At 42.4% G+C, this 17,730-nt stretch overlaps 1 protein-coding gene across 4 annotated transcripts in view; it reads left to right on the top strand.

Moving 5' to 3' along the window:
* LOC140518617 (rho GTPase-activating protein 7-like) overlaps nucleotides 1-17,730 on the top strand; it is a 127,941-nt gene that overhangs the window by 14,444 nt on the left and 95,767 nt on the right. The window contains exon 1 of one of the 4 annotated variants that reach the window (XM_072630923.1): nucleotides 2,172-2,508. The exons of the other annotated variants lie outside the window; for them this stretch is intronic. Within the exon in view, the coding sequence (XP_072487024.1) occupies nucleotides 2,235-2,508 (274 nt within the window). The 5' untranslated portion in view covers nucleotides 2,172-2,234. Of the gene's footprint in view, nucleotides 1-2,171; nucleotides 2,509-17,730 lie in introns of those variants that run through there. 4 annotated transcript variants of the gene reach the window in all.

Below are 17,730 nucleotides of genomic sequence, written 5' to 3'. Positions count from 1 at the left end.
GTCTTATCTCCTGTAGTAGATTCTGAGCTCCCTGATGATTAGACCTACCTTGTTCATCTTCCTGTTTCCTCCCACTGATCTGGAGACAAAGGACCTTGGTTTGAATTCTGGTTCTGATATTTCCTATGTGATGTGGGCATGTAACTGGACCTCTCTGGGCCTCAAGTTTCTCATCTATAAAATGAGGAGGTTTGATCAAAATCCCTTCGAGGTCTAAGTGTGTGATCTCCCTTTGCACAGATATAGTAGAAGCCTTACAAATGCTTGTTAAGGGGCAGTGAGGTGGCGCAGTGTGTTTAGAGCGCCTGCCCTGGCGTCAGGAGGACCTGAGTTCAAATCACTTACTAGCTGTGTGATCCTGGGCAGATCACTTAAATCTGATTGCCTCAAAAACAAACAAACCCCCAAGTCAAAAAGCAACCAAATACTTGTTGAATGAATGACAGACAGGTGCCATCCCTAAAGTGTCTAATAATACAATATTGTGCATCCTCAATTCACTCAAAATGCAGATTATTTCTTAACTACTTGAATGAAATGAATCAAAAAGAGTTAATTAAGCTTTACTATTTACTGTGTGCCAAGCACTATGCTAATTGCTGGGAATAAAAATACAGAAAGGAAAGCCAGCCCTTATTTTAAAGAGGCTATATTCTAAAAAAGGAGACAGTACACAAAGGGATGTACTAGATAGGAGGGGCACCTTAGTCCTGAAAGTTACAGGGGACCAGGCCACTAGGGAGTAGATCGTCATGCCACATCTGGGAACAACAGCACAACTGGTCTTGTTCATGGTGCCAAAACAGGAGGTGGTGAGGACAAGAACATTTTTTAAGCCCATACTGTATTCGAGGCACTGTACTAAGCGCTTTACAAACATTACCTTGTTTGCTCTTCACAACAGCCTTGTAGGTTGGTGCTATTTTTAATTCCCATTTTACAGTTGAGTAAAGTGAGGCAGACAAGTCAAGTGACTTGCCAAAGATCATGCAGCTAGTAAATGTCTGAAAACAGATTTGAATTCAGGTCTTCCTGACTCCAGGCTCAGCCTCTGTTCATTTACGGAGTCATTGAGGGAGCTGATGAGGCCGTGGAAAAGGGATGAAATAAAGCATGATCTAATATTTTCTCTCTCTCTCTCTCTCTCTCTCTCTCTCTCTCTCTCTCTCTCTCTCTCTCTCTCTCTCTCTCTCACACACACACACACACACACACACACACACACACACACACACACACACACTCTCTGCACCATCTACTTGCTGTTCGCTATACACAATACTCCTCTCCTCCCTCCATGCCTTTGTCCAGGCTATCACCTATGCCAGGAATTCACTCCATTCTCACTCCTACCTCTCAGAAGCGCTAGCTTCCTTCAAGCCTCAGCTCAAGTACCATCTCCTGTAAGACACCTTTTCTTGATTCTCCAGTGGAGTCGGTTTTCCTCCAGACCTCATCACTGGGTATTTATTTTGTGGATGTCTTACGTTTATCTGTGAGCATGTGTCCTCCCCCTCTGCTACTTGAACTAGAAGCTTCTTGAAGGCAAAGTCTGTCTGACTCTCATATTTGTGCCCTCTTTGCCTAGGGTATGGTAGTTGCTTAATACATTCCTGTTGATTGACAGGTTGAATCCACTAGTGAAAGCATTAGAGGTCATTATAGGCACATTCAAGCCAACAATCTTCTACCTGCAGGAGACTCTTAACATGGGTCTTAGAGTAAGAAGATCTGGGATCTAGTCCTAACCCCTTCCATGAACTTGCTGTGCCACATCAGGCAAAATGCTTTCTTGTTCTGGGCCTCAGTTTCCCCAACTATAAAATAAGGGAGTTGAACTAGATGATCTTCAAGGCCCCTTCCAGTTCTGTGCTTTTAAATAGGATTGGGAAGCTGGAGTAGGGAGGCTGAACTTAACCAAGGAGTCTGTGCAACAAGAAGTCAGAACCAAATTTTCCCCTAGCCTCCTGGGACTATCCTGGGTCCAGACACAGGGGACTCCAGATGTTTAGTGAAGGACTTGCTGGATTTAGGGTGTAGCCCCTCCAGGATTGTATGACAATTGATAAGTGTCAGAGCACTTTCCCCTCTTCACCAAGAGAGCTCAGCCTGGCCCTGAGCAATAGATCAAAGCTGGAGCTGGCCCTCAAGATACTCTGGGGGTCATTGGGGAAGAGTCAGGGTCCAGAGGCTGCCTCCCCCTCCACACCCTCCAGCCGAGGGGAAAGGCAGCCATGGTTCTGGGAGGCCGTGGAGGGGCTGGAGGGAGCCACTTGGCGGCTGAGCCTCTTGGAAGCATTTCAGGCAGTTGTTTCTCGGGCAGGGGCTCCCAGAGGCAACTCTCCCCACCCAGCCTGGGAGGAGGGGAAGTGGAGGGCAGACTGCTGTGTTCACTGTCCGCATGCAGCACAACATCTGGGCTCTCAGTACAGCCTGACCAGCAGCGTTGCAGGGCTCTGAGTGGGGCAGTGTCTGACCAGTCCCCCAAGCCTGGCCCCCCAATGGAAGGTAGGAAGCATCTGCAGTTCAGAGTTTGAATCTGAGGGAGCATTGGCATACTGGGGGTAAGGTAGGAGTGAAAGATAACTGCATGGGAAGGATGGTGAAGGGTGCGGAGATGGGCTCTGGGAAACAGAAGAGACTAGAAAGAATGACTTGTAGGATGATGGCTGTGCAGGTAGGATTGCCGCTGTCTTGTTTCTGAATTTGTAAATACTCTTTCCTTGTCTACAAACATTAGAAAACGTACACTCATGGTCTGCAGTATATAGTGACAGGAGTAAGAAGGAAATAGATGCTAGAACAGTGCTAGGCAGGGCACACAAGCATGGGTCATTACGATGGAGTGAATGAAAGGGTCCCTGGGAAGGGTGACCGGGAGAGAAGTCTCAGATAAAGTTCAAAACCTAGCAATGAGGCACCTCAACCTCCCCACCCCCATCACAATCTCGGCCATCCCCATCTCTTGAGGTCCTTACCAGAGATTCCATATGTTTAGCAAGACAGGAGACTCCAAAGATTAATCCAGATAAATTTGGGGGAAATAGGGGGTATTCCCAGGTTGCCTTACCCCCAAAGCTTCATCCCAGAAGGGTTCATCCCAGAAGCCTCTCAAGGAGGAAGTAGAATAGCTCTGGATGAAGGTAGGCATCCCCAGAGAGGAGGTTACAGGCCCCCCTACCACACCTGGGTCCTTGGACCCTGACTTTCAAGCCTTCAATGGAGAGTAAACTCTTGTGGCCCCTCTGGGAAGGGGGCTAGGGTGTCTCTATGCAGAGTCACTGAGAACAGGGAGAAATATGTGCTATCCAGGGGCTATTTCTGATGCCCTGGGAGTGTCCCAGGGTCTGTGTGTGTATGTGAATATGTGTGTTTTCCTTTTCTATTTTCTCACAGCTGTTTTTTCTCACTATGTTCTTGGGTCTGGCAGCAAACAGCCCCAGCTGATTGAAATGTCTCTGGGGCTCAAACAAACTCAATTCATCTGGGGTGAGGTTATGGGAGTGGGGAGGGGGCCACTTTTTGTGGGGAGGGAACCGGAGGTGTGCCCTTTGGGACTCTGTGGTGGTTACCACTCAAACACTGACCCATTTGGTCCCTTAAACCCCTTCACCATTCTCCTCCCCTTCCTCCCTCTTATGTCCTTTCCTTTCTCCCTTCTCCTCCCCTCCCTTTCTCTTTGCCATGTACTCTCCCTTCCTAACGTTGCCCTCACCTTGCAGTGGGCTGGGTTCTCCACTCCACAACCAGTTGGAAGAGTGAGATTAGATGGAGCTTTCACTGGTGGAGAATTGGAAACACTGGTGATGCCGTGTCTGGGGCTGCTCATCAGCTCCTGGGAAAATATAAACACTGTGGGAGGAAATCCAAATATTGCTCTGATGGAAAGAGACTTCCGATTCTTCATCCATAGGGAAATAGAGTCACCAGGGTCCAGAGTTATTGGGAGAGGGAAGCCTGAGTCATCCTGAGTTTAAGGGTGGGACAGCAAGGGGGATGTACCCATAGCTTTAGAAAAATATGTTCCTACAACTAGTTTTTTACCCTTCTAATCTCCAGCCTCTTACTCTCCCCTCCTTTCTGCTCTCCCGTTTTCATCTTCTCTGTCTCCCTACCTCCAGCTGCATCATTTCCCCTCTCCCACCACCCTCTCTGTCCTGTTTGGCTGTGATTCAAACCTGGATCAGTCTCCTGATTCCCAGCCTGCCGCTGGGACACATTGTACCACACTTGGAGTCAGAGCTTTAGTGCCAAAAGCGACCTCGGGGGCATCTAGTTCAGCCAGCATCCCCAAGAGGTTGTGACTTGTCCAAAGTCACATAGGTTTTAAGTAATTGGGATAGGATTTGAGCTCAAGTCCTCTGAATTGACAGCTTTTTTCCGACTATTGACCACCTGCCTCCTCTGGGGTCAGGATGTCATCCTGGCTGTTTAGATATGCAAAGGGATAGTAGTCCCAGCAATGCACTGATTAGACTGGAGGACTTCCCCATGGCCTAGCAGATGGAAGAACACTTGATACTCCAGTGGATGACAGAGGGTTTTATGTTCAGTCCCAAGTCCCACCCACATCCATCAGATTGACAAAGCACACCAAAAAAAGAAAATTGCAAATATTGGAGGGACGACAGGAAAACAAACACATTTTGCACCATTAGGGGAGCTGGGAATTATCCCAGTCATTCTCCCAGCAGTTAGAGATTCCTATAGAAGTTGGGAAACCAGCATGGACTGGTAACCCAGAATCCAGGACCCATCAGGCATGCATTTTGGTCTAAATCAGCAATAATGCAGAGGGAAACGAGACAACTTGCTGGGTACAGGATGGAAGAAACTTAGAGAAAGCTTAGCTGGACTGGAAGTCAGAAGCAGGGTGGAGCTGAGAATAAGTCATAAGCCTTTTGTATTGCCAAGCATAGACAGACCTAGACCCAAGAGCCTGGATTCAAGTGAATGAGCAGAAATGCTCTGGACCAAGGACTCTCTAAGCAGCTCTAATTAACACGAGACAAATGGGGCTTTGTCTCAGAGTACCAATATGATGGAAGAAGGGGCTACCAGGGGTGGGGAATCTGTGATCTGGAGGTCACATATGACTCTCTAGGTCCTCAAGTGTGGCCCTTTGACTAAATCCAAATTTCATAAAACAAATCCTTTTGGGGGTTCTGTGAAGTTTAGATCCAGGCTACACTTGAGGACCTAGAGGATCACATATGACCTTGAGGCCACAGGTTCCCCAATCCTGGTAGAGAATTTTTTTCCCGATAACTACAATTTTTCCAACTCAGCTAAGCTATCTCTCACAGTGGTGAAACCCCTGAGGATGTAACTGCCATCCACCCAGCCCTCCTGTTCCTGTTACCATGGTAGACCTCTCTGTAGGACCTCTCAGGGCTCTCTAAGCCCTGTGGAAAGGCAGGTCATCCCCTCTCCTGAGGCAACTGCATCTGCTGTGGAATGACTGTGCACTGCTAAAAACTCTCCCCCTCTATTGTCCTTTGCCTTGCTCAGCCCCATTCTCTGTTCTCACCCACTGAAAGAAGTCCTCATTCTAGCTCTGTCTCCAAAACTTACCATCTCAGCTGGACAAGGCTAACTTCTCATCCATTCTTTATATTTCTAGTTGCCAATATATGTATCATTGGGCAAATGACATACATATTAATTGGGCACCTAGGTGGCTGGGCCTAGAGTCAGGAACACATCCTCTTGAGTTCAAATCTGGTCTCAGATATTAGCTGTGTGATCCTGGGCAAGTCACTTAATCCTGTTTGCCTCAGTTTCCTTATCTGTAAAATAAACTAGAGAAGGAAATGGTAAACCACTCCAGTATCTTTGCCAAGAAAACCTTAAATGGGGTCATGGAGAGTCAGACATGACTGTAAACAACCAAACAACAACAATACATATTTATCAAAATATACCTCATTTGATCATAAATTTGGAGCTAGAAGTGACTGCAGAAAGTCTAGTTCTTCACTCCACACCTAGTTTAGAGGAAATGAGAAAATTGAAGTCCAGAGAAGTAAATGATTTGTCTAAGGTAGTAAACAGGTGGTAGAGCCTAGTGGCCTTTCTACAGATTCACTTATAGACCCTCTTGCTGAATGTTAAGTAGTTTTGGTTGTACTGAAAAACCATGATCAAGCCCTTATTACTGACTTTCAATCCTTCCATGAATCCATGATACAAACAGTCCCTCCACTGATGCAGATCAAGACCCTTTCTTGGCATTAGACTTGGAATTGACCTGGGTTTGAATTCTGGGTCGGTCCCTGAGTGACCCAGACTGAGTGACTCTCCATTGGTCACTTCACTTTTTCTAGATCTTTAAAATCAGAAGGTTAACCTAGATTATCCCTAAGGTCCCTTCTGGTTCTAAGAACTTATTATCCTGTTTGGGAGTAGGGTGACAACCAAGGCAGAATATCAGAAAAAAAAAAAGGAAAGGCCCACTTATCCATAGATTTCTTCAGCCACAATATTGGGAAGAACAGGAAATAGTCAAGGCAGAAGCCAGAATCCCTTCCTCCTCTGGGGAGAGAAAGGGGGGAAGGAAGAAGCCCGTGGGTGAAGGGAATAGCACACAGCTGCCTGTCTGGGAAGGTACCAAAACAAAAACTGAAGTCTGTGTAATACCAGAACAGTAACTAATCCTTTAAAGTCCTCCAGTTCTTTCCTCCTGTACTTCCCAATTATAGGATCATTACAGGAAGCTTATAGGATCAAGGTGTTGGAAGCATATAGAATCATAGAACTAAAGTAAGAAGGGACTGTGGGGATTGTCTCATCCAATTACCTAATTTTAATGATGAGGAAACTGAGGCCCTCAGAAGTGAGGCAGTGGAAAGAGCACTGGTTCTGGATGTGGAAGTCCCTATTCCTAATTCTACACTTTCTACTTGTGCTCTTGGGAAAATTATGTTGCCTCTCTGAGCCTTGGTTTCTCCATCTGTCAAAAGAAGGATATTGGACCAGAGGGCTAGTTGTGGGTCTCTTCCAACTATGGATTTAAGATCCAATGGTTCAAAGTTAAATAACTTGCACCTCTTAGATCTGAACCCACTCGACTGACTCTAGAGACAATGTCCTTGTACCCTATATCATACTGATTCTTAGCTGATGCCTTTGAACATTAGGACAATATCTAGTAGGTAGTAGGTGCTTAATACATCTTGTTGGTTGATGGACAAGGTCCCTATGAGTCTATTGTCAAGCCTGCCTTCCTGAATGCCTTCTTCAAACAATAAATATAAAATTAGCAAGGAAATGTAAGGAAAACTAGAACGAATCTGGAGTCAAAGGGCCTCTTCCACAGTCCTAGGAAAGTCATTTAATTTCTCTATGCCTTATTCATCCTTCTATCCTCCACAATGGTGCAATGGAAAGAGCTGAGTGCAAATCTTGGCTCTGATACTTATTACCTATGTAATTTTGCACTACTAAGTAGGTTCCCAGAGTGGGCAATATCTCCCCCTAGGGGCACTGGAATGATCCAGGGAGACAGTAGTAGCCTCAACTGCAAATGGGGGTCATTGAATAAAAATAGGGGGGCGGTGGAAGCATAAGGAAAGAAGAGAAGAAAATTTTGAAAAAACTGTTTACATGTTTCATTTGTCATGTAACAGAGTTAAAGTTGTAGTGATTACATTATTTTCCAAACAAACACACAAAATGCAGGGTGTAATGATCAGTGGTCAAGTCTACCAACAGGTCTTAAAAAACAAGTGTTGGCAGGTGAGTGTGTCACACATTGTTGGGAAGTCCAGCATGCATCGGCAGGAATATGTGCATGTGATGACTTGTTTATAATACAATACTATATGGTTACATGATGCAGTATTGCATCATCAAAATTTCAGTGCAGGAAAACCCCCACAAATTTACAATAAATTATTAAATTTAAGATGTGTCATTTAAAAAATTATATATATCTGAAATGCCACAATTTTTTAAAAAAAATTTGTTAATGGGTTAAAGAAAGTAGATTTCCAGGGGGTGCGAACTAATTTTTTAAAAAGGGGATGCTAAGCCAAATAAGTTTGGTAACCTCTGGATCATCTAATTGAGGTCCCCTCCAACTCTAAATCAATGATCCTATAATCTGAAATTAGAGTAATCCATTTCTTCCATGCCACTGTCCACCTGCCATCTGATTAGATGGATATGTTGGCTGGCCTCTTGGTGGGGAGGGAATGCTTCCTGAGTAGCATTTCCTATTTTATTTATTTTATATTTTTTTATTTTTATTTTTATATTTTTATTTATTTTAATTTAATAGTTTTTTTTCAAACAAAAATATGCCATGATCTCCTTCCCACCCCACTCTACTCCCCTGAAACTGAGAAAGCAAAAAAGATAAAATTCCATGCTACAAACATATAAAATCAAACAAAACAAAATTCTCTCTTTGGTCATGTCCCTCCACATATACCCCCAATCTCCCCCCCCCCAATCTTGATCTGAAATCTGAGTCCATCACCTCTCTATCTTGAGGTGGATAGTATTAGAATGATTGGCCATTGTGTTGATCAGAGTTCCTAAGAATATTAAAGTTGTTTGTCTTTACCATACTGCTGCTATTGTATAAATTGTTCTGATTCTGCACACTTAATTTTGCCTTGTTTCATGTGAGTCTTCCCAGATTTTTCTGAAAGCATCTCCTCCCTTCATTATTTCTTACAGCACAATAATATTCTGTTACAATCACAGACCACAATTTCTTCAGCCATTCCTCAATTGATGGTCATGTCCTAAGTTTCCCATTCTTTGCCACCACAAAAAGAGCTGCTATAAATATTCTTGTGCATATGAGCCTTTTCCTTTTTCTTCGAGCTCTTTAGGGTATAGACATGATAGTAGTATTGCTGGATCAAAGGGGATACACAGTTTAATAGGTTTGGGGGCATAGTTCCAAATTGCTTTCTAGAACAGCTTGATAAGTTCACATGGCTCCACCAGTTATTTTAATGTGTGTTTCTCTAATTATTAGTGATTTACAGCTTTTTTTTGTATGGCTATTGGTATCTTGAATTTCTTCCTCTGAAAACTGCCTGTTCATATCTTTTGACTATCAATTGATTATCAGAAATGGTTATTATTCTTGCAAATTTGAATCAATCTGCTATGTAAGAAATTTTCTGTAAAGACTTTTTTTCCCATTTATGCACTTCCCTCCTAAATTTAGCTGCATTGGTTTTGTTTGTGCAAAAAAACCCTTTAATCTTATAAGATGAAAGTTTTCCATTTTACCTTCTGTGACCTTCCCCATCTCTTACTTGGGCATGAATTCTTTCCCAATCCATAGATCTTACAGGTAATTTCTTTCTCCTCTCATTTGTTTATGATGTGATCCTTCATGTTCCCATTTGGAATTTATCTTGAGATACTAGCTTCTATCTAGATTTTTACAGACTGTCTTCTAGTTTTCCCAATAATTGTTGTCAAATAGTGAGTTCTTATTTTGATAAACCCAAAGATCCTAGCTATTAAATACATATCTATTGCACTCATTTGCTTGTTGCCCTGGAATAAATGCAGAAGACATCAAGACTATAGCATATCTCTGTATTTTGTGCACCTAATTTGTTCCACTGATCAACAACTCTGTTTCTTAACCATTACCAAATTGTTTTAATAATTATTGCTTTGTAGTATAGTTTGATATTTGATATGAATAGGCTCTCTTCCTTCCCAATTTTTTAAATAAATTCCCTTAAAGTACTTAACATTTTGCTTCTCCAGGTAAATTTTTTTCCTAACTGTGAAGTAATCTTTTGGTGGTTTGTTTGGTATTGCACAAGATAAGTAAATTATTTTGGCTAATATGTTCATTTTTATTCTACTGATTCAGCTTACTTATGAGCAATTAATATTTCTCAACCTACTTGTGTAAAGAATGCTTTGTAATTGTATTCATATAGTTTGTGAGTGTACCTTCACAGGTAGACTCCCAAGTATTTTATACTATCTGTAATTTTAAGTGGAATTTTTCTATCTCTTCCTCTTGGATTTTGTTGGTAACACACAGAAATTATGATGATTTTTGTGAGTTGATAGTATATTCTCAAATTCTGCTGAAGTTAGTTGTTTCAAATAGTTTTTAGTTGATTCTCCAGGGTTTTATAACACTGTCCATTTCACAAACTGCAACTCACATGAGTAGTCATTCACTTATTTTCCAGTCGCATTGTCCTCCTTCGCCCCTCAGCGCTAAAGTGGATTACCTCTCCTTTCTCTCAGTGGTCCTGGATGAAGGCTACCCAATCAACCAGGAACAGAGGGTGCTACTTCTCAGTCTTCTTGGATTAGACCAAAAGCCTCCCATACCTTCCAAGATCAGGGATGGGGAACCTGCAGCCTTGAAGCCACTTTATCATCTTGGCACAGGGGTGGGGAACCTGCAGCTTCGAGGCCACATGTGGCCCTCTAGGTCCTCAAATGTGGCTAGTTGACTGAATCCAAACTTCTCTGACTGAATCCAAGCTTCATAGAATGTTCTGTGATGTTTGGATTCAAAGGGCCACATTTGAAGACCCAAAGGGCGACATGTGGCCTCGAGGCTGCAGGTTTCCCACCCCTGTGTCAAGATGATATTTTTAGAAATAAGAAAAAGGGGAGAGAAGATATCTAGGACAAAGGAATTGTATATCAGCTTAGAGACATAAAAAGTTGAGCAGGCTAATGAGGAAAGCAGAGCCTACAATGTAGGAGTCAGGATACTCGGATTCTAGTCCTACATCTGCCACTAATTGTATGACTTCAGACAAGCCATTTAACCTACTTGATCTTTTGTCTCTACATCTGTAAAGTGGACATAGTGGAAATAAGCAAAATGTCATTAAAAGAACATTGAATTTGGAGTGAGAAGACTTGGATTTGAATTCTAGGTCTGCTACTTACCTGTGTGACTTTGGGAAAGACAATGTTTCTGGTCCTCAGTTTCCTCATCTATAAAAATGAGTTGATTGAACCTCTAAGGTTTCTTACACCTCTAGATTCTTCCTCTATCCATAGATCTGACAAGTAATTTATTTCTTGCTCCTCTTATTTGTTTAATGTTGCTCTTTATTTCTAAATCATATGCACATTTGGAACTTATCTTGAGATGTTGGTTTCTACCTGGTTTGATTGACATATGATTGACATAGATCATTAGTCTGTGATCGCAATGTCTATCGTGAGGACAAAATGTAATAAGAAATATGAAAAAAATACTTTGACAAAAGCTCTAATATACAGATTATAGAATCATAGTCTAGGAACTGAGGATGTTATTTTGTCTAAATCCTACCCAAAGTTTGAGTCCTATATACAACATGCCCAAGTGTGCATCCAGCCTCTGCTTGAAGACTACCAGTGACATGAAAGTCGTTACCAGAATGCGCACATATACACTGCAGGTGTGCCTATTTTAAAATAGCTTTAATTGTTAAGGAGTTTGTTTTCTTTCTTACCTTGTATTTGTTGTTGTTGTTTTTTAGTTGTTTCAGTCATGTTTAACTCTTTGTGACCCATTGGGGGTTTTCTTGGCAGGGACAATGGAATAGTTTGTCATTTCCTTCTCCACTTCATTCCTTGTCCATGAAGAAATCGAGGCAAACAGGGTTAAATGAGTTGCCCAGGTCACACAGCTAGTAAGTACCCAAGATTTGAACTCAGGTCTTCCTCACTCCAGGCCCAGCACTCTACCCATTGTGCCACCTAGCTGCCCTTATACCTTATAACCCTTCATGTATCTGAAGATATTTGTCATGTCTCCCCCACCCCAAGTCTTCTCTTCTCAAAGCTAAGCATCCCCAATCCCTCCAACTCATGGTTTTGAGTCATGGCTTCCATCCCATTTCATTCTGGTCCATCTCTCATAGGTTTGTTCCAGCTTATAGCTGTCTTTCCTAAAATATCATGCTCAGAACTGGAAACAATGCTAGAGATGTGGTTGGAGGAGAGTGGAAGACATCAAGGCTAAAATATACCTCATCCTGGACAACAGCCCAAGTTTCCATTGGCTGTGAGATAATGTTGTAATTTGTTCAAAAATAATTTATTAAATGCATCTGTACCAGACATTGGCCTAGGTGCAGGGAATAAAAATACATGAACAAAAACAGTGTCTGCACTCAGGAAGCTTATACTCTATTGGGGGAACAAATATATACACAGGTGAGTGCTGAAGTACAAAGACTGCTGGATTTGGAATCAGAAGACCTCAACTCAGATCCTGCCCCTCATTTCACCTTTTCAGGCCTCAGTTTCCTTATCTGTCAAATGAAGGGGTTGAATTAGATGGCTTCTGGGGACCCTTCCAGCACTGGATCTATGATCCTAAGCAAATACAAAATACATAGTAAGTAGATAAATGTAATTATGGTTAGGGAGAGAACACATGGAGGTTTCAGAAAAGTCTCCTGTAGGATATGGCCTTTGAAAAGCTTTGAAAGAAGCTAGTGATTCTACAAAGTGGATGTTAGGATGCAGCACATTATAGGTAGGGGGGAGCTAATCTGGGAAAAGGCATGGAGATGGGAGATGCAAGGCCAAGTGTGATGCTTGGGGAAATGGGTCAGTTTGGCCAGAATGTGGAATGCATGGAAGACAGTAACCTGCAATAAGCTTGGAAAGTCAGGCTGTAAAGGACTTTAAAAGCCAAAGCAAGGGTTTTCATTTTGTCTTAGAAGCAATTAGTAATTATTGGATTGTCTTGGGCAGAGGGGTGACCTGGTCATGATTGTGCTTTAGAAATATAATTTTTATCCACTGGGTGGAGGATAAGTTAGAGAAAGGAGAGACTGGAGGCAGGAGAACCAATTAGGAGGTTGTTGTAATAGACTAGGGGAAAGGTGCAGAAGGCTGGAACTAGTATGGTGACTGGGGCAATGGAGAGGAACAGATACATAATTAAGAATCAACAAGAATGATCAAGTGATTTAGATGTGAGAGATGAGGGAGAGGAAAATTATTTCAGAGTTGTGAACATGGGTAACTGGATGGTAGTGCCCAGACCCTAAACGTAGTCATTAATGATTCACTGTCACCTTGGCAGGAGGCATCCTTTGGGGTACTCTAGGGATCTATACTTGGCCTTGAGCTAGTTAACATTTTTAGCATGATTTGGATACAATTACAGATACATTGGCTATCAAAGTTGTCCAAAGCTGAATGGGATAACAGAGTTGGGATCCAAAAAGACCTGGTCAGGCTGGAGAATTGGGCTGAATCTAAGAAGAATTTCAACAATGAGGAATGTGGAATCTTATACTTAAATTAAAAAACACAACGTCACAAGTATAATATCAGGGAGCAGAGGGTTAGATAGCAGTTTGTCTGAGAAAGATCTGGCCATTTTAGTGAACAGCAAACTCAATTTGAGGCAGCAATATAAGGTGGCAACCAAAAATGTTAAGGATATCTTGGGATCCACTGAAAGGAAAATAGCTTCCAGAAATAATAGGATAATAAATAAATAATAATAAATATTAAAAATTAATAAAAGAAATGTTTAACAGGAGTAACTAGGTGGCACAGTGGAAAGAATAGTGGGTCTGGAGTCAGGAAGACAAGACCTGAGTTCAAATCTGACCTCAGACACTTACTAGCTGTGTGATCCTGGACAAGTCAACTAACTCTGTTTGCCTCAGTTTCTTCATTTGTAAAATGAGCTGGAGAAGGAAATGGCAAACCATTCCAATATCTTTGCCAAGAAACACCCAAATGAGATCATGAAGAGTCAGACACAACTGAAATGACTGAACAACTATGTAGGGTTGGAATTCAGGAGAGAAATGAAGTATCCAAAAAGCTTCTCCAAAGGGGTGATAGGTGAACCCATGGGAACTGATGAGATCATCAAGAGAGCCTATAAGAATCCTTCGGGGTCCCTGGGCAGACAAGGAGATGTTCATGCTGGGTGGTAGATGGTGGTTGGGAAGGCTTTATTCTCTTTGTTCTTTAGATAGAGGTTTCTGATTATACTGGACTTTTCTCTGTGACTACCAAACACCTGACCACTCCCTTGTGTAGGAATTTAGGAAACCAGGTGATCTGAAACCAGAGCTTGCTCATGCCTCAGCACAGAGATGGGAGGAAGGAAAGGCTGCTAGGGTATGAGCAACAGTACCAGACGATAATGATGATATTGTAAGGTTACCTCTACCACCAGAGGGCGCAAAAATCTAATTTTTCTGACCAGACATAGAGGGGTCCTGCTAATATTGTTATAGATATAATGATGGCTCACTGATGGTTCTAAATCATTCAACAACTGTGTAGTCCCTGCCATATGCCTTACACTGTACAAGGGCATAAAAAAAGAAGCATCCCAAAGTGAGGAATACTAACCCTGTCTCCATCCAGGGAAAAGCCAAGTGTCTATAGAAGTTCCTTTAAAACTGGCTGGATCCATCTTGGAAGTCGCAGGCCAGATTGGCCTGATTTAAGTATCCTATCTTTGAAATATAAGGAAACTCTGTATTCTACCAGTCTCTGACTAAATACTTGAGGGAGGGCTCTGAAAGATGCTGAAACCACCATCAGTTCCTGATCTGGCTTTTCTCTCTCTTGAATAGGAGTCCTTTATCTTTTTGGAGTCATGAACCCCTTAGGCAGTGGGGTGAAGCCTAGGGACTCCTTCTCAGAATCATGTTTTTAAATGCATAAAATACATGAGATGGCAAAGGAAACCAATGCCTCGAGAGAGTTATTTATAAAACAAAAAAGAAGTTCATTGACTGGAGGGGAACACCCTCTACTATCAGAGAAGTAAGGCTTTTCCAGGGACGGGGAGGCCAGGAGGAAGCCTACGCCTGGACAGAGGAGGCTACCACCCACTCAGGATGCTTACTAACCATGTGATTTTGAACAAATTACTTCATTCTAGTTTCAGGGTCCTCAATTATAAAATGAGGCTGTGGGAGGCATCATGGTGCAATGGGAGGAATCAGAGCCTCCAGGATCAGATAAAAAATCCTCTCTTTGGCTTTTAACACCTTTCACCACTGGCTTCTTCCTGTCTTTCCAATCTTCTCACTCTTGATTCTCATCTGTGCTCCAGCAACCTTCACCTTGGTTCTAATTCTCCCTCAGGGTGATCGGTCTGCCCAGCACTATACCTTTGTCCTGGCTGTCTCCCATGCCTAGAATGCATTCCCTCTTCATCTCTGTTTCTTGTCTTCCTTCAAGATTCAACTCGAATCCCACCTTCTGCAAGAGGCTTTTCTCATTTTCTAACAGTCTCTAAAAGTCTGACTTTGGAACTGATTGTGTGACATGCTCATGTTGGTCTGATCAGTCAAAGTCAAAAGCATTGAAACTTGCCTCTAGCATAGTGATGTCATCTTGGTCCTTTACAAGAACAAAGGTCAACAGCCAACCAACTATGACTCTCCATCAAGGTGCTGCACACAGACTCCTTTGCCTAAGATTGGTCCTGGAAGTGAATCAAAGGTATTTGTAGATTTACTATCTACACGACCCTAATCTGCAGAATGTAGTAGCAAGAAGAAATGGGATAGTCACTGTCCTCTAAGCTCAGATTTTCAATCTGGTTATAAGGTGGTGGATAGATAGGAAAGGGCTCCTTCTTTTAGATAGCTTGCCACCATATTTAGATGCAGTCATAACCAGGATGGGGTGACATGGACTTTGCCTAAGATGCTAAATTTAGAGAGTGCCACCAATACTTAAAAGTCCTGAAGTATAGAAGCTGTAGAACATGAGGCCTAGTTAGTTGAGTATGACTCTCTTTACACTCTGTTGCATATGGCATCTGTGAAACTTGGGGCATTCTGCTGTGAAAACAGTCCAAATATGGTCATGAGCTGCCTGTTTTAAATTTACAGGATGGCAGTGTGTCACTCTATTAATTATCCAAGGAGGGAGTACAACATCTGGTTGCCCAACAGGTGGCTCCTCTTGAGCAACTAGTCCAGTAGCCACCTCAGTTTCCCTCTAGAGCAAGTGTAGGATGACCTTCCTAAAGACTGCAGCATCCTTATTGATCAGCAGGGATCATTCAACCTGCAAATGCCCAGGGTGGTCACCTACCACCAAGCACTCATTTTAGGGCTAGTGCTAAGTAGTTCAAACTCTTGATGTTTAATCTTGGAATTCTCCAGAGAAAAAATAAAATATTAATCAAAATAGCAAAAATATTAAATCTACAACTATAGAACTGACACCTTGTGTCTAGGTGCTCATTTCTTTGGCTATAGCCTGCCACGTTTGCAGCACTCAAAATCTCAACATATTATGATGACAAAATTTCTTGAACATAGTTAAAACAGTAAGAAAAAATTTAAGTGATGCTACATGAAGCCATCTTCTCAGCTTCTTCTTGCCTATCCTTTCAGATCTTCAAGGGTAGAGGGAGTAAATTCCCAAACCAACTAACCATACCACACCCACAGTTCATGAAGATATATATGTGTGTGTGTGTGTGTGTATGTATGTATATATGTATGTGTGTGTATGTAGATATATATATATATAGATATATATATATATATATATAGTGTGTGTGTGTGTGTGTGTATGTATGTATGTATAGGGGCAGCTAGGTGGTTCAGTGGATAGAGCACCAGTGCAGGAGTCAGGAGGACCTGAGCTCGAATGTCACCTCAGACACTTGACACTCAGTAGTTGTGTGACCTTGGGCGAGTCACTTAACCCCAATTGCCTCATCCTGGGTCATCTCCAGTCATCCTGATGAATATCTGGTCACTGGATTCAGATGGCTCTGGAGAAGTGAGGCTGGTGTCCTGCACAACCCTCCTTCACTCAAAGTCAAGTGCAAGTCACGTCATCATTTCTCTGATGGCATGGTCTTCTTTGGCAACAAAGGATGAACACACATGTATGTATGCATGTATGTCTAGGACCCTAGTTCCATAAGGGAAATGGAGGCAAAACTGGTAGAAGAAATTAGTCTTTTCCTCCTTGCTAATTAAAAGGATTTTCAAAAGCTGCCAGTCACAGGGCTCGAGATGCTACTTCTCTGAACCCCAATCTTATCTCCAATCCAGTATTTAGATTACTACTGCCATCTGATCTCTACAGCCTCAGACTGCAGCAGCAGAGGCCACCACAGCCATCACCCTGGCTGTTCTAGTCTACCTCATGGCAATGCAACAGTCTCAATCCAGTGGCACCTATTGCTTGATCCCAGCACTCACATGGATATTGGCAGGTCTGACTTCATTCTACCAAATGTCCGTGTCCCCTGATTGCCAATTATAATGTCCAAGTGTTAAGAGCAATGGAAGGAAAGAGAGAAACCAATTCTATACTCCAGTGAGGGAATCTTGTAACCCCCTCCCATCTCATCTCATGGATTCTTGCTCAGTTTCCCAACTCTCCCGGTGAGTGGGGTAATGCATCGAATTTATCATACCATTTTATTACTCACTTTTTCTCTTTCCTTATTCATGATCACCCCAAGCCCAGAGATCAAATATAATAAGGCACAGTATAGACCCCGGTTATGACATTAAGCTAACAGATGACCCACTGGGATGCATTTCTTACTTACTCGATGGTCTTGAACTAGTCCCATGGCATCTCTGCCTATGTCCTTCCCCACCATTCCCCTAACTCCAAACAGGACTTTTCATCCTGGGTGGGGTGTGTGATCTCTGCCTCAGGTGGATAATTCTAGTTATAGCACAGTAGATAAAAGGCAGAGAATAGGACTTAATCTTAATTTTGATTTCTTAGCATTATTCTCTGGACTACAGT

Source organism: Notamacropus eugenii, chromosome 1 (genome assembly GCF_028372415.1).
Source record: "Notamacropus eugenii isolate mMacEug1 chromosome 1, mMacEug1.pri_v2, whole genome shotgun sequence".
Lineage (NCBI taxonomy): Eukaryota > Metazoa > Chordata > Mammalia > Diprotodontia > Macropodidae > Notamacropus > Notamacropus eugenii.
Note: the sequence above shows the minus strand (reverse complement) of the source record. Positions and strands in the feature narration are given on the sequence as shown.